At 44.0% G+C, this 20,613-nt stretch overlaps 1 protein-coding gene across 1 annotated transcript in view; it reads right to left on the bottom strand.

The window, feature by feature from the left end:
• Positions 1-11,383: 11,383 nt before the first annotated feature.
• Positions 11,384-20,613, bottom strand: part of MRPL42 (mitochondrial ribosomal protein L42) — a 9,424-nt gene continuing 194 nt past the window's right edge. The window contains exons 2-6 of the mRNA XM_015420989.1: positions 16,952-17,108; positions 15,861-15,924; positions 15,233-15,317; positions 13,547-13,710; positions 11,384-11,506 (exon numbers count right to left, since the gene is read on the bottom strand). Coding sequence (XP_015276475.1) covers positions 11,461-11,506; positions 13,547-13,710; positions 15,233-15,317; positions 15,861-15,924; positions 16,952-17,033 — 441 coding nt within the window. The 5' untranslated portion in view covers positions 17,034-17,108 and the 3' untranslated portion in view covers positions 11,384-11,460. The remainder of the gene's footprint in view (positions 11,507-13,546; positions 13,711-15,232; positions 15,318-15,860; positions 15,925-16,951; positions 17,109-20,613) is intronic.

The raw sequence follows: 20,613 nt of genomic DNA, 5'->3' as shown, positions 1-20,613 counted from the left end.
ACCCTCAGTCTTAACTTCTGGCACCCTCTAACCTGGTAGGAGTAGTCTGGATGGAAGGCAGTGGTTGCATGCGTAGAGGTGCACCCAGGTGTTTGTGGGAAGACAGTAGCTTTTCTGCTTGGGCCAAGCAGTCTTTCCAAAGGGCAGGTGGTGACTACGATGCCTAACCCAGCTGCTGGCAAAGGAGGAGGCAGCCTTTGCAGGATCCCCTTCCCTTTACTCTTGTTGAGGTTACATTATATCTTCCTTGAGGCAGAACCCTCCACCTGCCTCAGGATCCTCTTCCACGCTGGAACGTCATGCACCCAGAATGGGTCCAGCCCCACATCTTAAGCTCTTGGGGCACTGTTAGCTTGAGGCTGGTGTCACTTGGTATCACCCTTTGCTTTCATGAATAATTCATTCTTGAAAGAACTTTAAAAAAATAGTGTAAGAGTTTCTTGTTTGTGTGTGGAAAAGACCCCCCAGCTGTCTCTAAAGCTGTAAGTACTTTTAAGCATTTCAAACTTTATGATATGAAATGGATTTTGGGACCAGATTCTGGGGCCAGTACACTTTGGGTCCATTCCTGGGCTATTTAAGTATTTTATTATGCAAGGTAACATCAAATGTTGCAAAAGTAGAAAGAATATGGGGAGAGGAAAGTTGGACTGATGCCCTAGCAGTGAGTCACAGATGTGCAAATAACAGGTTTAGAGCTCTCTTAGTAAAATGTACCTTTTCTTCTTGTATTGGGGATTAAAGCTTGTCCCAGTTCATTATGAAAATGAAAGCTCAGTGTAGTGTTCCATGTGATGCTATGGGAAATATGATAGGAATCCTTTTTAAAGCCAGTTTGGTGTTGTGAATAGCTCTTGTGTGCAAAGCAGATGCTCTACCAGTGAGCCACGGCCCCTTCCCACTTGTTCTTAGAAAAGTCTCTTTCTTTTAGCCTAAGTTGTTCCAGAGGCTTGTGTGAGAACAAAATGAGGGTATTTCACACATTTGTAATGCTTCCTTGAGCTCTTGGAGCATGGGCAGGATGCATAATGTCTGATGCATAACTGCAAATGTTTTCAGATTCTTCTTGAAATGCTGTAATTGTTTTTTTACTCATTCCTGAAAATTATGGCAAGTTTATTGGCAGTAAATTCAGTGTTCTTCAGTTTTACTAAAACTATCACTTTATGATACTGAATTGTTTTAAAAGGTTTTATGGTTGTTATAATTGTTGTTTATGTGTTTCTGTCTCTTATGTTAGCCCCCCTGAGCCTGCTTTGGTGGGGAGGGCGGGGTATAAATTGAATAAACAAACAAACAGAGTGGACTTGGTCTCAGGGGCAGCACAATATTTTGTTGTTTGTGGGCATAGGCCCTGCTTTAGGATTACCACCAGCATCCAGGTGGGAAATCACAACTGATCTCCAGACTATAGAGATTATTCCCTCTAGAGTAACTGGCAGCTTCAGAAGGTAGGCTCTGTGGCATCACACCTCCCCACCGAGTTCCCTCTGCTCCCCAAACTCTCCAGGAACTCCCCCAAATCTCCAGGAACTCCCCAGACTGGAGCTGGCAACCCTGACAACACTTGGGGGCCTGAAACTGCTAACATGCGTGCAACACCGTTTTGGATATAGTATTGGTAATGGACCTCTAAACACTCAAGACTAAGGGGTTTCTTAAAGTGTGAATCATGACTATAACTGAAGAGGGTTGAGAGTTGCATGCATTTAGACAGGAAATGGAGTATTGCAGGACAAATGACAGGAGACTGTGGGAACTGTTGAGGGGGTGTACAGGGTGTACAGGGACATGCAGGATCTAGGTGGAGGGTGTGTGTTGTTGCATTGGGTGTGTCTGAGTAGGTGAAAAGAAATGGTATGGTGTGTAGGTAGCCAGGTGGATGTACCAAGTGAGGTTTCTAGGTGGGGCAGGGAAGATCTAGGAAGTTTAAATAGGTTAAAAAAATAATTAAATTTGGGGAAACTGGTGCAATGTTTGCATGTGAGGCTGAAAATTCCTGGTTCTCCCTGAGTAAGCTGCATCCCTATAACCTCAGTTCCCCTGCTTGTAAATAAGACTCCTGCTAATAGGATACTACTAGTAACCAGTGTTCCCTCTAAGCTGAGTTAGTATGTGAGCTGGCTCACAGTTTTTTAGCCTCTGGCTCACACGTTTTTGTCTTAGCTCAGGAAAGATGGCTCCAGAGCAAACTAACTTATGGAGTAGCCAAATTGCTCGCTCACAACTTTAATGCCAGTTGCTCACAAAGTAGAATTTTTGCTCACAAGACTCCACAGCTTAGAGGGAGTATTGCTAGTAACATACTTTGCTGGCTTCTTATGATAGCTGTAAACAATCATGTGGCTCTTACATTAAAGGTTATCCCAAATGTAAAAAAACCCCCACCCTGAAGCAAGCGTTTAAATTGTGAAATTGCCAAAAAAACATAACTTTGGGGGAAAATAAAGTGTGTGTGTTCTTTCAAAATTTGCTTTAAGCACACATTGTCGTGATACTTCTTTGTTTATCTGTGGATCCTAGAGGAAAATGTTTTTTGATTTCAAATGAATGGAATTCTCAGAATTCAGACAGAATATGAGTAATTCTTAGAATTCAGGATGTATGTAAACGGCCGCTCCTTCTCCAGTTTGAGCCAAGGCAGCTCCAGGGAATCAGATCCCAGCAGGTGTTACATGGAAACTCCCGTGCAGATCTAGGGCAGGCATTTATCTGCTGGTGTAAAATGCTGTTCTGAGGGAGGGAGAGGGAAGCATCCCAGTCTGTCTTCTACATTTTGTTTTCACTGCTGGGTGGGGGGGGGGGGCAGGGATAAAACACAGAAACCAGAGCATGTCACACAGATGTCTGTCCCTGGCCTTCCATTTGAAGTTAGCACAGGTAGACCCAGTCTAGACTTTCCAGCAGATTTTGTTTTATTTAAATTAAAAATAAACATGATCAGGAAAAAAACCCATTAAGGATACACAACAAATGTACACTGTGCTGATTTTCAGTCACTGTTTATTCAACATTGTATTGCTCAGAATTAATGCAGATAATAATGCTGGTAGCAGTAAAGTTGTCAAAAATAGATTGACACCCCCCTCATCATATTGTTGCCAGCTGCATATTGTCTTAATCTATACTTTATCATTATCTCCTTGCACATAATGGGTCAACAAGCTGCATTTGATCTCTGGGCCAGTAGTGTTTTTACTTTGCTTATAACTGTTTTATAGCAAGATTGAAAAATGAAAATAATTCTACTGCAGTAATACACAACACTGCTGCAGGTCAGGATTGTGACAGAAAGACAGTTAAAGTATTATTTGCCAGGGTTGGGTTACCTCCTGAGTGGAACATGGAACCCAGTGTCTTTAATCTGACTCCATCAGACAGGGGTAAAATTGCATGATAATAAAAACTAGACACCATCCCTCTCTAGAGATACTATCCCATCTAAAAAAAGAAGGTATAATCCCAAGGCAATCGTATAAAATTGAACTGGTTTCCATTCCATGATATTTTCGAATGCATCACAGAGATTCCAAGCTGCAAAGAGGTGCCTTCTGCACTCATAGCCAAGGATATCTTCCCATCTTAAAAACCAGCTCAGACTCTGTTTGACTTTTCTGTCTCTATAAGTGATTACCCCGCTGAGGAGTTTCTTCTTTCTCTTTCTTAGAATTGTCTTAGGTGATCCTGCCCTCTTTCTAGGTAGGGGTTGGAAAGGGCACCTTTTGTTCTGTGTCTTTTAAATTGCATCGTAAAGGAATGTAAGTAGGTGGAAACCAAGAAGGGATTGCAGTAGAAGGAAGGCCAGCAAAGGGCCTGTCCTATAACATAGTAATTCTCTTTCTTTTCCCCATGCCATACTGATCTTTGAAATAGATTGAGCTCTGAGATAACTTTCTTGGAAGCCAACTCTACCTTCCAATGATCAAATAGCTGGGGGAGAAGGATAAGATTCAAAGATCCCCATGTGGTCACTGTGGGGGTGGCTTCAATCTACCTGTGAGGAAAACTGAGGGGAATTGTTGGTCCCCTTGTGTGGGTTGTGCTCACATCCTGCTCAGGTCCAACAGTTTCCTTGCCAGGCCAGGAGTTATGCCACTACTGGGGATAGTTGTAGTATTGGCGAACTGTACTTGTTTTATAAACTCTGCCTGTAGCCAGTTTTGGGGCTTCCAGTCATTGTGGCTTTTCTGTGTTCTTATGCCCCACTTTTCCATTTCAGGCCCTTTAGATATCCCACTTCAGATATATTGGGAGTAATGTGCTTGCTGAGTAAAAAAATGACTGTTGTTGGAGGTCTCTCTACTGCCTGCCCTGTTGCTGGGATCAATTCTGTGCTAGGGCTATCCACATCTCTCCCCTTCTGCCCCTCCCCCACTGCTGCACGCGGGGGGGGGGGTGGATTATGTATCTTGCTTTGGAAGTCTGTAAATGTAAAAATAGGGTCTGTTTTAGGAAGCAAAGTTTTCTGCTTTTATTTCACACACACACTCTCTCTCTCACACACATATTCCTTAACAAAATGTTATAGTTGTTTAAAGTTGTCCAGTGTGCCCCCACCCCCACACACATTTGAGACTTGCTAACTGGTGTAACAAACTCAGTTTTGCCCTCTGGAATAACTTACCGGGAACTGTCAGAAGAAACTCACAGCTAGGATTCATTAATGGTGGCTATTTAATAGGGCTTTGTAGATTCCGTTCTTCCTTTCTAAGTTACATAAAGAAGGGGGGAGAGCACTGTTTAAAGTTTGGGACATGTGACAATCGCTGGAAAGAAGAGTGTCCTGTTACATCCCTTTTGTAACAAGGACTGTATAATCACAGTTCATTTGTGCAGTTAGACTATGCTGGGTAAAATAGGTATATTTTATGAGTCTGCTCCCTGTCTACCTAAAAGAGCTGTTCTATAAACTTTTGTTACCTGTGTAGTATATTTTTGTACAGCCCATTTCCTAAATCCATCTGCTTACTAATTATTGCATGGATTTGATCTATGCTGCTATGCCCATTTGCAAACAATCTAGCGTCAAACTTGAGAAACAGGTATATCAAGTTTAAGACTCATGCAGATTACAGCAAATAATTTTAGATACGCTTCAGAGAACAAGATTTTGAAGGAAACTTATTATGGCTTCTGCTAGACTGCCTGCAAGTTGGAGAAGGACCAATGGCTGATTGCTTTATTTTTCAATCCTTCAAAGACCATGAGATGTATTTTCTGAACGTATTAAAGTTGGAAATGTTTTGCTCAAGAGGACTAATAGGTTTCTGTTTTTATATATATTTTAGAAATTATTTGGAAAATATTTGAACACTTTGTATTAAAATATTTTATTCATTATGTTAAAATAAAACGTTCCATAGTCAATTTTTTTTCTTTTTTCAATTTTTCCAATTTTTCGGAAAAAAACAAAAAGGCTTCAGGAAAAAAACGGAAAAAATCCGGTTTTTTCCCGGGCCTTCACATCTCTACTCTCAAGTAAATGTAGATAGGATTACAGCCCAATCCTATGCAGAGTAAAGTACTTCTAAACTCATGAAAATCCTTAGGTTTGGGCACAACTAGCCATAGAAGGCTTGGCTATGGTTTGTTGAGATCATTCAGGAATAGATATGTATTAAATAATTAGTTTTCTTTCATGGGTTTTTTTTAGCACAAATTTGAACAGATCAGATAATGTTCCTATTCAGTTATAACATGATACAAGCACCCTTTAGGTTAGTCTAAGTGTATATTCATTTATTTGTTTGGGCTTTAAATATAAAATCCAAAATCTTGCCTTTGTTTTCTAATTTCACAAGCACATGGTTTACATAGCATTGTTTTTGTGTAGCACACACATTTTTCATTAAGAACCTATCTGAACTCAGAGAATAAAGTTCTTGTGTTTCTCAAGGGGAAACATTTATCTAGCATAAATGGGGGCCATTATAACTTTATCTAGATGAGTATTGCGGGCTATATATGATAAACAGCAGACTTGGTGGTCCTGTCCCCCCCCTCTTGAGTCAGTGGAGCTTGCGCTTGTGGAGGAGGGGCAATTTTCTCCCTCTTTGATGCAGCCCCCTTATCCACGTGGCTATTGGTCCATGCTGCTCCCACAATCTGGGCACTTAATTCGCATAACAAGATTGGCTAAAAGATGGGGGGAAAGAACATAGTTGCTAGCTGCTTTTCGTTTCCTGGAATGGAGTAGAAGTGAAATTGCAGTGGGGGATGCACACCCAAGTCTCCCCTACAACTTGGGCAGGGCAAGGGACAAGCATCCCCTCGGGAATGGGCAGCTTTTTGCTCAGCTGTCAGGCATGCAGGGCAACTGTGCTAGACTGCTATGTGGGCACGAAGCTTCCTCATCTAACCCCAGAGACCAGCAACCTCACACTGTTGTTCCGATGTCATACTACTACATAAACAAATTGGAGAAGAAGTCTGAAAACACTGTTTTTCCCAGCACAAGCCAGTTGATGACTTTCATCCAAAATGTACTCTAAAAATTTGTGTCTGGAACAGCACTAGCTCTGCCAGCACTGGTGCTTCAATATCTGGCTTGTGTTTACAAAAGTGAAATTTTACATGCCAGCTGCAATACAGACCAAGGAGGAATGGTTCAGATCTACATGTCCCACCAATCTTGGGCCAGCCACTCACTTTCTCTGCCTTGTTTACAGGTGGTTGAGAGAGAAAAGTGGGATAACATCTCTTCCTCCCCCGACTCCATACTGGCAAGAATACCAAGAAGGGTTGGGTACAGATGTAGTCAAACTGTTCAACATACAGTATGTTCTTCAAATCAACAGGGTTGTGTGTTACGGAGTTGTGTTTTGGCTCATCTACATTTAGCTATTATGACTTTCTTTTCAGTGTTTGCCTAGGTCATTTTTAGTATATCTGATCAGTAGAAGAGCAGTGCTGAATCATGTGCAATACAAATTTTAAAAGTGGCAACAACAATCACATGCACTGATCTTATGCCTGCTCCACAAAGACTTGGGTTCTTTCCAGTGTAGTGGCCAACTGCCCAGCCTGAACACAGTATTCAAGAATAATGGATCCTAAGTGAGAAATCTGAAACTCATTCAGACCTACTGAAATATTTGTACAGCCCTCTCACTGAACAAGGCTGGGTTGAAAGATGGTGTCCTGCCCAAGGCTACTTATTGAATAAGGAAAAATTTGAATCTGGAACTTGCACTTTTGGCCTTAAGCTGCAGTGGCTGAGAAGCTGCAGTTCTAAACATCTGTGACAAACTGACCTCAAAAAACAGAAAGCTTTGTGCATCAAATCCAGAGAGCTGGGAGATTAAGGGTTAATTTCTCACTGTGAAACACTGATTGATTGATAGGCTGCTGCCTGCATGCATCCCCCCCCCCCCCCCCCCCCCCCCCCCCCCCCAACTGGTCAGCACCAGCTGAGAAGAACTTTAAGAGAGGCTGAATGCTGAAAAAAGTGTATTTTTTACCTTTATGTGTAAGCAGCCAGAGAGTTGCAGTTGGTGTGTCTGTCAGAGGGAATCCAACAGAGTCACTTGGAAAGTGTAGGGACACAACTCCTTGTCCTTACTGTATACCATAAAATCTGAGGAAAAGTCTTAAGTGTCAGCCAGGCTGAAAACCATTTATTCACAGTGTCAAGAACTGAGGATCAGGTGTGGCAGTAGGTTGAAACTGCCGATCTAGCCAAGTAGAAAAGTAATATTGCTTCTGGGAAATGGAGAATATGTTCTACTCAGTTATTCAGTGGGTTCATCTCTGAAAGGACCCCTGGTTTGTGAAAAAGAAAACAGTCTTAGACAGTCAAAAGGAACACTATAATCTGACAGGGAGGGAAATAAGTACAAGAAGAAAGTGCTTGCCTCCTGGAAATTAAGTTAGCTAAATGAATCTGTATGAAGACACGTTCTGAAGCAATCTCTTAATCTCACTGTAAAGAACTGAGCATTTATGAAAATAAACATCAACAATACTCTCTAGTCTGTTAAAAATATACCCTGTGAATACAACAAAATTTACCCCAGCTTTCTCATCCCCTGCCTATCCTTAACCCAGCCATGCATGCCTGTTAAATAAAACTGTTCAGATTGAACTTTAAATCAAGTGCCATCTCCACATAAAGTCTTTTATAAAGCACATTCATTTTACACAGTACTGCTCAGTCACAGCAGGGAACTAAAGAATTTTTCAACTATCATTTATTATGCAGAAATTGTGATCCCCTTCTGTGCTGCTCACTGTTCCTTCCACTATATATATTTGTAGAAGGTACACAGTGCAGTCCTTGCTGTCAAGAAATCCACCTCCCTGTTCAAGCCTAACCCTGCCTACCTTCATTTAAAGCCCCAAATCAGTATACTTGAGCCGTGTTGGTCTGAAGCAGCAGAGCAAAGTTTGAGTCCAGTGGCACCTTTAAGACCAATAAAGCTTTATTCAAAGTGTAAGCTTTTGTGTGCAAGCACACTTCTTCAGGTACATCTTACTTGTACATGAAAGCTTATATCTTGAATAAAACTTTGTTGGTCTTAAAGGTGCCACTGGACTCAAACGTCGTTCATTTAATAGATCAATAATATATAGCTTATATCTTACCTTCACTAAGGTCAACCAGCTTGCTTTGCTTCCTTACAAATAGCAACATCCTAAACTTTTTAAAAACTATGTTTCCCAAATTGGTCCTGGTTTTATGCAACCAAAGCTCAGTGCTTTGCCTGTGCAGCAGTGCCCCCTGGTGGTTCACACAATGTTACAATGGCCACGTTTTCAAAAATTGCTTAAACATTCACCTTACTTCCTAGAAGGCATCTGTTCATCTGTCTTCACTTTGGCCATAAGAGTATGGAGTTTGCAGCTGTTGGAGCAGAATTCACTAATCCAGTCTCAACTCTTATTTTTTGGTCAAGCAAATCTAAAGACTGGGTCACCAAAGCCCCAACATTCATCACAAGCCTGGCACATACAAATGTTGAGGTCTGACTGGAATCCCTTTGTGTCATATTGGACTGTGGTGTTCAGCCCATGGGTCAGGACCATTACGTGGGTCACAGAGCCCTCTAAAGTTGCCATATGTTTGCTGCTTTTTGGAAAGACTTGCTGCTAGCAGAGATCAAGGGTAGCACAGTTTTTGTTTCTCTGCACAAACAGAGGGGCAACAGGATGACAAGTTAAGCTCATGGGGGGGTATTCTTCCATGGCTTGTTGCTTGCAGTGGTAGACTTCCTTGTGCACAGCTTGCATTGCCTGCCCTTGGCTCGCTACTCCTGCTCTTGACCTCAGTGCGATCATTACTCTGTCTCCTCCCTCTTGCCATCCGGACGCCAAGCACTTCCAGCTCAGTGGCTCCCAAATCTGGAAATGTCGTCTGGAACTCCTTCAGAAACTATGAGGGTCACATGGCGAAGAGCAAGTACAATTATTTGATGTTCTCATTAGAAATATGAAACTATTTTTTGCTGTTTGAATTGCTTTGCCTAACTAGAATTAGTGTTGCTTTCTTCCTGAAAATATTTACAATTTTAAAACAGCTTCACAATAGTAACTTGATGTCACCTCAAAGTACTGAATCCATCTGACTCCTTTTCAAAACCAAGTAACTGCTTAAAGTGGGCTAACAGCTGCAAGCAGATGGGCCTATGGTACAGACTCCTTTGTAAAACACAGTATATTGTAAGCACTTAAGGAAAAAGTGTAAAATATGCAAAGCAATATTTGATTTAGCACACTGAGATCTGAGATCCTGGAGAGCTGCTGCCAGACAGATATCTAGCTTAATGGACTAAGGGTCTGATTCAGTATAAGGCAGGTTCATGTGTGTGTTGGTCTACTCCCGTTTTTTAATATATGTACGTGCGTGTGTGTAGAACAAACCCTCTTCTAACGTATCATATTGATTCTTATTTTTGTGAACTAGGAAAACTGGCTTGAATCCAAAGATCTGCTCAAGCACATGGGGGGGGGATTGTTGACTTCCTAGCTGTAACCCCCACCCACAATGCAGTTCCTATTATCTTTAGCAAATGGAGCTGCACAATCCAACCCATTGTCTGTTCTCAGACTGAGTGGTTAGCAAGGCTGTCATTATTTGTTTTCAGCCCGGCAAGCAGAAACCATGGTCCGAGACTGCTCCATGGAAGGAGGTGCCCTGGAAATGATGACTGCCATCTAAGCACATAAAATAATCTTCACTGTAATTTTCAGAAGTAAATCAAGGGTGTTTTTTCTTTTAAGTGAAATGCTAGGGTGCATGTTGGTAGCACTCCGCATTTTACCAACAATGATCCTTGAAGGGTTTCTACAGATCTTATACAGACCTCTTTCTACCTATATGTAAGGCTTGAGGATATCTGCTTCAATGTATCTAAAGAAGTGCAGGTTTATACCCAGAATTAAACTTTTTTGGTCTTAACGGTGCCATTGGACTCAAACTTTGTTATACAAATCTTAAGCTATTTTTAATAAACGGCTTATATCTTTAATACATTATTAACAATTTCTTGTACCCAAACTAGCAGCAGGGCTTTCCTATGTGAACTCAACACTTGCCTCTGACAGTAAAAGGGAACAGGGCACACAAAGTTAATCTCTGAGCCCCACATGTTTAGAACAGCTGCTGCCTGACTGTGAAAAGGAATGCCACAGGAGGGGCAGCAGGTGATGTAATACACACAGGAGGACCACCGACTTTGCCAATGATAGAGTGGTTATGGCAGGGGTGCAGGGAAGGAGAGGGTATACTCAGCTTGGCAAGCCATTTCAGGCTCATTCATGACATAACTGTTTCAGTAGCCCACGCGTGCTGTATCTGAAACAGAATCTTCTAAAACAAGCCTGTCACAGGGGACAGCCACCCCCCCCTCCATTGCCAACTAAGCTACAATCAGCTCACCAAGTATCTCAGCATTATCTACTCACACAAAACCTTTTCTACAGTCCCCATTTGGGGACAGCTCTGCTCATCAGTAAAAACCACACGTACATTCTTGGAAATGTGGCTTCACTAGCGGATGGCACACGGTGAACTGTGCAGGACACTGCCTAAAATCCTGACTGGCAGTAGCAGCTTACATTTTTGTTCACACTCCTCTTCAAGGTCATCTGTGTGTCACTTACTTAATTTCAGTCTCCTGAGGCATCCAGTTCTGTTTGCTGTGCATTTCCTTCTTGACCTCTGGCTCCTGCTCACATCTGACTGCAAAGATGCCTTGAATTTCAACTCCAGTTTTAACACAACTATTCTGTCAGCTGCAGGATTTGCCCGTGTTTTCCAAGAGATCTATTTCAATCAGTCTGCAACCTGTTTGCCCAAATTGTTGTGTTCTAAATTAGGCATCAAGACAAATCAATCAACGTTCTGTAAAGAATTAAGTCGTATGGCAAGGTTTTGGATAGAAAAACATTTTAATGACCATATGCATGTATGGAATTTTCTTCAATGACAGGAAAGACAAAGCAAGACACACACTTTCCTGTTCACCTATCTTTGGGAGTATTGGTTTTCATGCGTCTAGTACGGTACCTTGAAAGGGGAAAAAAGAAAAAAAACATTAAAATGAAAACATTGTGGTATTTTGTCAAATGTTAAGCTTTTCAGTTTAAAATACTTGAGAGTTTAGATTTTTTTTATTTAAAACTCTGTACAACAATTCATCTTGTGCATGATTTTCTTGTATATTCTATATATTCTGAGTGTTCTACATATAAAGGTAAAGGTTCCCTTGCTCAAAAGCCAGTTGAATCCGACTCTAGGGTTGCGGTGCTCATCTCCGTTTCAAAGCCGAAGAGCCAGCGCTGTCTGAAGACGTTTCCGCAGTCATGTGGCCGGCATGACTAAACACCAAGGCGCACGGAACGCTGTTACCTTCCCACCGAAGTGGTACCTATTTATCTACTTGCAATTTCTTGCTTTCGAACTACTAGGTTGGCAGGAGCTGGAACTAGAGATGGGAGCTCACTCCGTCTTGTGGCACCCGGGTCTTGAACTACTGACCTTCCACAGCCTGCAGTTCAGCGTCTTAACCACTTGAACCACCGCAGCTCCTGTTCTACATATGCTTACCACCTATTCCAATAAGTCAGAAACTTAAAGCAGAATTAAAGTATTTTCTGTTGTCTCCCACATGAACAAATGGTAATACTACACAAACGAGTTCATTAGCACCACCACTGCCTTGCAAATTCTGTTGTGTGTATCACTATAACCCTCTGGCCTGGATGGCCCAGGCTAGCGCGATCTCATCAGATCTCGGAAAAAGCAGGGCCAGGCCTAGTTACTTGGTGGATGGGAGACCACCAACAAAGTCCAGGGTCACTACAAAGAGGCAGGCAATGGCAAACTACCTCTGAACATCTCTTGCCTTGGAAATCCTATGAGACTGCCAGAAGTTGCCTGCAACTTGGATGGCCCTTTCCGCCACCATATCACTATAAAAATTCAGTATGAGAAGCCCCCATCTCTGCTGCACAAAAAAGAACCTCTAAACAATCCAACTTATCTCTGGTCACGCACATTCAGTCAAGACCATCCCAGAAGATGCAGTGTAAGGAAGAAGGCCCGTTGCAGCCATAAATGCAACGAGCGCTAGATTGGCCGGGTGGCTGCAGTCCCACCTCCCCCCCCCCCCGGGTACTTGTGTCCCCCGCCTGCGAGGAATCCGGCTCTGAGAGGGAAGGGGAGGGGGTTTAAACCGGCTCTCCTTCCATGGGCTTGCTCAGCTTCGCTGCGGCTGCGGGGAGGGCAAGCAAGCCGGCTGTGAGAGGGAAGGGGAGGGGGTTTAAACCACCTGTCCTTCCACGGCCTGGCTCGGCTTCCCCGCGGGCGTCTACCCCCTCCCTGAGTGCAGTCGGGGGGCGGTGCTGGCCCAGCAAGGTCGGGGGCAGCACAGGAAATGGTGGCGGAGGTCGAACCCAGCAGCCGGGCAGGCCGCGGCGTGGCTCTTTCCCCCGTCACCGAGCTGCGTGGGGGCACGCCGGCAGGCCAGGGACGCTGGGGGTGCAGGGAATGCCGCCAGAGGCTGAACCCCCCCCCGAAGCAGAGCCTGCGGCCTCCCGGGGCCAGGCTGCAGCATGCCAGGGAAGTGTGGCATGGCTCTCTGCAGCCCCCGTCTGCTTGTAGGCTGGCCAGGGATGTGAATGGTGGTTGAGGGGGGAAAGATGGGTTGGGGGCGTCTGGAGGCGTCTGTGTGGCCGGCAAGCTGCCCGCCTGCCACAGCGGTTGAGGGGGGAAAGGTGCACGATTGAAGGGGCGACTGTCCAAGGTGCTCGGCCTCATCCGTCTCCCCACTGCCCATCTGTTCCAGCCGTGCATGAGCCGCCGCGCAGGCCTCGTCCCTCCCCCCCAGCCAGCCAATGGCACGCCAGTAGTGTTGAGTGGCAGTGGACGGGCCAATGGCTGAGGGAGCACATGCAATCTCGCCCTCCCATAGGACAGAAACCACCGAAAATCAGCTTTATATATAAGAGAGATACTGTAAAGAGTGCTAATAAAAGTATTACACTCTGTATATTTAATTGTCTCCCCAACACTGTTTCCCACATTATGTCTTAAGAAAGCACTTACTGCCCCACTGGATACCAGCGATGTTTTGTTGTATAAAACATTTTACTAAGTTCCTCAATTGTAGGACCTTGCTTGTTCTTGAGATCTTTCATTTCCAGCTTAGATTTCAGCACTTGATCATGTGTTTCTTCCTTAAAATCCACTGGATCTAGCCGTGGAATGGGCTGTCAAAAAAACCCGCCCAAAATATTACCAAAGAGGTCTACTATTGTTCTTTGAAAAAGAAGCCATAAATCTCTGCACTCATGGCTACCATGATTAGCAAATTTGCAGGCATTTAAAACCAGATCGCAAAGCGTTTATATACAAACATACACATATGCGCCAACAAAATCTTACCACATGGGGACCTGGAGAGACGGCAATGCAAAGAAGCATTAAAATGACAAGAAAGTCTCTGTTGAATAAGGAAGTCCATCTATTCTAGCATCAACAGTGAAAAACCTGAAGATCACGTGTAGCTCTGAATATGTAGATTCGTTGCCAGGAAGATCACGTGTAGCTCTGAATATGTAGATTCGTTGCCTACCATTTGTCCCCACCAACTGGTACTTAGTGGCTAGTAGCGGCTGACAGCCTTCTTTTCCTCCCTGAATCTAACTGAATTCCCTTTAATGCTATCTAAACCAGTGGCCACCCAATGAATTCATGGTGTGAAATAGTTAATTTTCCTAAATCTACTGCCAAATAATTTCATTGAGTTCTTGTATTTGGGAAAAGAAGAAAGTTCTATCCACTTCCTACACTGTGCCCGATTTCACACTAACTCAGCTTAGAGGGAACACTGCTTATATTAAATTAAGAACATAAGAGTAGCCAGGCTGGATCACGCCAATGGCCCATCCAGTCCAACACTCGGCGTCACACAGCAGCCAAAACCCAAGTGCCATCAGGAACTCCACCAGCAGGGCCAGAACTCCAGAAGCCCTCCTCCTGTTGCCCCCCAGCACCAAGAATACAGAGCATCACTGTCCCAAACATGTTCCATCTATACCTTGTGGCTAATAGCCACTGATAGACCTCTGCTCCATACACTTATCCAATCTCCTCTTAAAGCTGTCTATGCTTGTAAACCCCACTGTTTCTCACAGCAGTGAATTCCACGTGTTAATTATTCTTTGAGTGCAGAAGTACTTCCTTTATCTCTGCTCATTAAGTTCACTGAGTGCCCACAAGTTCTTGTATTGTGAGAAAGGGAGAAAAGTACTTCTTTCTCTGCCTTCTCTATCCCATGCATAATTTTGTAAACTTCCATCATGTCACCCCTCAATCATTGTTTCTTTAGGCTAAAGAGCCCCAAGCGCTTTAACCTTTCTTCATAGGGAGGGTGTTCCATCCCCTTAATCATTTTAGTTGCCCTTTTCTGCACTTTTCCCAATGCTATAATATCTTTTTTTGAGGTGAGGTGACCAGAACTGTACACAAGATTCCAAATGAGGCTGCATTATAGATTTATACACAGGCATTATAATACTAGCTGATTTGTTTTCAATCCCCTTCCTAATAATCCAGTCCAGTCCTCTATCGTAGTTATCAGCTGTCATTTTTTCCCCAAACTAAAAAATAGATAAATGTACAGTTCTTTTCTAGCACAAGCCCATTTGGTTCCTTTTATAACTCAACCATGCAAAGAGCTGGAAAACTAAACTGAGACGAAGTACATTTTCTAGGTAAGATTTCACATACTCTTGTGTGTTCATATGGAATGTCCACTGAAGGGTGATAGCAAACTATGGTCTTTCCATCTGATGTCACAGCAAGTTCCACTTTGCTAAAAAGAAAAAAAGAAAGAATATTTTCTACTTCTTTGAATGACATTTTCATAGATTCTACTGGATAAATACATTTTAAAAAGATGCTGATTAGTAAGTTTATTAAGTAATGAGCATGTAGATTTTCCTGATTCAAGAGCAACAAAGACAGATGAAAAAGCATCCATAAGACTTACGATCTGTTTGTCTAAGATGTGGGATACAAATCTTTCAAATGGATTGGAATGTACACATGAATCCCATGAGTAATGAGAGTACGATAAGATGGAGGAGGGGAGACCAATGGGGAGTTGCTTTGGGGCCCCACTGGGGGGAAAGGTGGGGGATAAGTAAATAATAATAATATTCAATACCAATACATATGTTCAAAAGTCGTGAATGTTTGCAGGTGGATCACAATAGGCAGGGCCCAAAAGATGAGACACAGGGCAGGCATGAATTAAACCGAGTCCATACAGCAACAGCTATTCTAGTGTCACCCTTGCTATCTGGCAGACATTTGAACTGAACATTGAGTTAAGCCATTCTGATGCAATACATACCAATTGTAGTCATCCGGAAGAGCTGAATATGTAGATTTGTTGCAGGAACAATACACGGCTGAGTCTGGGGAGGAGAACAAGAGCTGAGTAAAGTGGACACTGTATAAACACAGCAGAGTATTATGTGTACTTGCTTTCAATACAAAGAGTATTATCAAATGATCATCATCTACCCGAGAGACTAGTGCACGTGTCCACTCTGAAGCATTATCTCCCTTCTCAAAAGCCTTTCCATTGTACTTTGAAAGAAAAGCAAACAGAATGCACACAGATCATTGGTGATAGAGGTGACTGTGTCCTTACCCTGAAGGATAGTTAAGAACTGCTTTTTGACCCCAGTGTTCAATACTGGGCTACCATATAAGCTGGAAGTTGCTGGCAAAAACCCCAAAACCCGATCGTCTACAATTTCTTGCTTCAATGGCTCTCCCATGGTGGGCAGGGGGAGGCAGAGGGACTGCTCCATAAAGCCTCATGAAGAGGATTTGGTATGGCTCTGGAAACATGTGAGCAGCTGTAGGAATCCTTTCAGCAGTTCTCACTGATAATTCTTTGAACTCAGGGCAGCAGAGATGGAGAGGAAGGCTCCAGTTGGCCCCTTTCCCAACACATCACCACCAGCATCTTATCCTTTGCTCCTCTACATCCATTTCCCCTGCTCTCATACATAGTGCTCGGGCATTTACAAGTGGCTGTTGCAAAACTGAGAGAAGTGCTTTTCTTTCACTGACGTTAGCAGCTGGACATGAACAGGAAGAGAGAGGCATCTTTCTTCTTGGCCAAGCTGAGTGCAACTGACTTGCCTTGGCTGCAGCAATGCTAACCCAGCGAATTCGCCAGTGGTCAAGAGGTGTTCCTCTCTCTAAGCCAAGCTGCCTAAGTTGTGGAGTCCACCCCCTGCCACTGTGGCACCTGCTTACTCTATAGACAGCATAAACTCCCCCCCCCCCAATTGTATGAGAAGAGAAATCAGGAAGCCCTGTTTGCCACAGAATACTCGGCCGCTTGGAACTTTTGGGAGCACCTCTGTGATATCAAGACCCACCCAAAACAAAAACCACCTAGCTAGAATCTAATAAAAGAATGCTTACCAAAGGCCAGAGACTGCCGAGTCAATGCTTTGAAACATGTTCCCACAGTAGTAAACACAGCCCTTCTGGATGCTGTAGCCATACTAGCAGATAAACCCACTGGCACTTCAAGAAGTTGTCTGGAGGAGAGCTGTGAAGTTCAATCCAGGTTTCACCACTGTTGGAAGTCAACAGTTTGTCAGTGCATTAGTCAACATCCAAAGCTCAATCACTCTGTAACTTTTTTAGGTAATAAAGGTATTAGCTCTGAGTTCACCATATTCCCAAACCTTGAACAGCTTTCCCCAGAAGTTTCATTAAGTTATTAAATAGCATAGAATTCAAAATGGAAGCCTGTGGCTCCCATAACATAAATGAAGCATAGCGGAGGAGAGGTCTGTTAGCGCCATTTTTGGAATGTTCCTGCAAGGTAGTAAAAGCCAGTACAATGCTCTGCTTCTAATTCACAACCCAGACAAGCGATCCAGAAGGTCAATGGTTTCAATGACTACTAAAGATCCAGAAGTACCAACAAGTAACTCTCATGATATCATATGTCTCAGCATAATCAGCTAGGGCAACCAAGGCACCCTCTGTCCTAAACCCTGGGTGAAAGCCAGTCTTGAAATGGTTCCAGATAGTCCATATCATCCAGAAATGTTTGGAGAACTGTGCCCCAAAGTAGGAGATAAGTAAATGGCTGATAGCTAAACCAACCAGATCAGGCAAAGTTCCAGGAGTGCTCTCACTGTCGTTCAAGGCAGCCAGGACCATTTCTTCTCATAACAAGGCCTTCATCACCACCTTCTGGACCCAATCCCTGGATTCCTCTAACAGGCGTACAAGTGGCAGGCACCACCTTTCCTAGCACCCTTCAGGCTACCAAAAAATAAATTTGTGGAGGCTCTAGAGAAACACCTGGCAATTGTACTACATCCAGTGTGGTGGCAGAGTCCGAGTAAATAAGAACAACCTGACCTGCAAAGCGCTTAGCAAATTCTACAGAAAGCTCGTGAGGATTTCCTTCAATCAGCCTACAGCAGAGAGTATAGCAAATCCCTTACCACTTTGGAAATGTTAAACAGCATAGCACATTGGATGCAATGGCGTCAGAGATGTAATTATTATAATGGTATTGGACATGAGGTTTTATTAAATAGTTAGGTAAAGGTAAAGGTCTCCCTTGCTCGAAAGCCAGTCGAATCCGACTCTAGGGATGCGGTGCTCATCTTCGTTTCCAATCTGAAGAGCCAGCGCTATCCAAAGATGTTTCCGTGGTCATGTGGCCAGCATGACTAGACGCCAAGGTGCACGGAACGCTGTTACCTTCCCACTGAAGTGGTACCTATTTATCTACTTGCAATTTCTTGCTTTCAAACTGCTAACCTCTTCATTATTGCTATAAAAACGGTTTTAAAATGTGCTCCAAACCCTTCCCTCAGGCCAAAATACAAGAGAAGTTAAAAAATACTCCTTTTGGTCTTGGCTTTTCACAGCCAACAACATATGATTTTCATGCCAAGGATTATACAGAGGCATCCACCTTTGTTTCAATTAATCAGAATGTCATAAAAAGCCATGTAGGTTGCAGATCCCAGCCTACATATAACAACCCAGGCTTGTAAAAGTTACTTGCCTCTGGCAGTAAGAATTATATTCAGGTGAACATGTAGGAAGGCTTTTTATAAGGCAGGCTAAATGTTTTTTCAGACTGCCAATGTCGCACAAGTTATTTACTATGCTACACCTGAAGAGGTGGACTATTTTTTTTAAATGTGTGAGCTCATTTACAGTGCTATCATATTTTCCTTAACCACCAATTAAAAGGTTTCAATATGGGAAATGAGAATATAATTACCGTGCCTCAGTGCCACAATCAATGGGCCTTACACTGTGAGAGCAAGTTTGGTGTAGTGGTTAAGAGCAGCAGACTCTAACCTGGAGAACCGGGTTTGATTCCCCACTCCTCCACATGCAGCTAGCTGGGAGACCTTGGGTCTGATACAGTTCTCTCAGAGCTGTTATCTCAAGAGCAACTCTCTTAGAGCCCTCTCAGCCCCACCTACAGGGTTTCTGTTGTGGGTAAAGGAAGGGAAGGAGATTGTAAACTGCTCAGAGACTCCAAGTGAAGGGTGGGGTATAAATCCAACTCTTCTTCACATTTGCTGTCAGTATAGATAAGGCTCAATTTAAACACGACAACAGTGGAACAGAAAGATGTACCTACAAGATGTGCCCACCTTCTCATTTCAACTGGACCTTCAGCTACTACCCATGCAATACCAGCATCTGTGGTCCAGGTGGACATTATATTGGCAGGACTGACTGTGCACTGGCCAGCCCGGCTTATGTCAGCTGATGGGTGCATGTAATAACACATGGGCCCCTGCCACACGGCAGGGAAAACACCCGGCAAAGCGCGGCTAAATAGAGCCGCACCAAAAAAGAGACGCGCAGGCGGGATCCCATGGATCCCGTGCACCGCGCGCCGTTGCTCCCCAGCATGATCAGATGCCGAGGAGGTAGGGACACTCGGGAGGGGGAGGCTGCCGAACTGCGCATGCTCACGCATGCGTAGTTCGGCTGGGGGCCGGGGATGCTCCGGCGGCAAGACGCGCCGCCGATCCCACGGCCAGCGATGATACGGACCAAACGGATGAACCACCTAGGTAGGTGGTTCAGTTTTGAAGCGATTCATCAGGGGAAGGGCCGGATTGGAGACGGGAGCGCAACGCCAGCCAGATGTTGACGTGGGATCGCGCCCGTTTGCTGCGCTTCCAATCCAGCCCACTCCCGGCCCAAAACGCCTCGTATGAACAGGGCCATGAATATGTTAATGTGCCCTGCCAGCATCAGGTTTCAACCAGGCCACATCTGCAAACAAGAATGCTGTTTCCTAGTAGATCAACACTTTACCCAGAGCAGGACAAAACCACCCTCATCAGCCTACAGCTTACATAGTATCTATATTACCACCAACATAGTAATATAAAGTCACTCTGCCAAAGGTTCCAAATTTCTTTTAAGACTGGATGTGTCACCTTGACACAGTGCCTGCTCAAGGAGTTTTTAGCAGGAGTCTTAAAGGCATTTCTTTGTAGCACAATTACCATGCCACTTAGAGACAACAACCAATTTGGCCATTACATTCCAAGCACCACATTGCCATAAGCAGCACATTATGTTTTAAAATTTCCTTTTGTAAAGGGTCACTGTTTACCCATTTTTTATCTCAGCCCTCCCCTGACGAGGTCAGAACAGCATTTGCGGTTCTCCTCTTTGGACTCGACTCAAGATCATTTGGCGAGTGGTGAAGATAAGTCGGAATCTGAACTCGGGTTGTCCCAGTCCTAGTCTAATTGGGACCTGCTGCCCCACAAAATTTCCCCATGCCCCACCAACCCAAAATTTCTGGGTACGGGGCTGGGGACCATTATATCACACTGGCTGTCTTCTAAACCCCCATGGCAGCAATTGCACGAGTCGTGGCAACACCGCATACTCTGCTAGGCCAAGACAGCATATTTCAAATAAACGGGCCTGAACAGGAAGCGACGCTTCAGCAATCCGCCCCAAGGACTTCAAGAGCAGGGCGCCACTTTCTGGGGTAGGCGAAGGGTCTTCCTACCGCCAAATGGCTGGCTCTGCACGGGGGGGGGGGGGGGGGGGGGGCGTGGTGTTCG

This window comes from Gekko japonicus, unplaced genomic scaffold (assembly GCF_001447785.1).
Source record: "Gekko japonicus isolate JY-2015 unplaced genomic scaffold, Gekko_japonicus_V1.1 scaffold594, whole genome shotgun sequence".
Lineage (NCBI taxonomy): Eukaryota > Metazoa > Chordata > Lepidosauria > Squamata > Gekkonidae > Gekko > Gekko japonicus.
Note: the sequence above shows the minus strand (reverse complement) of the source record. Positions and strands in the feature narration are given on the sequence as shown.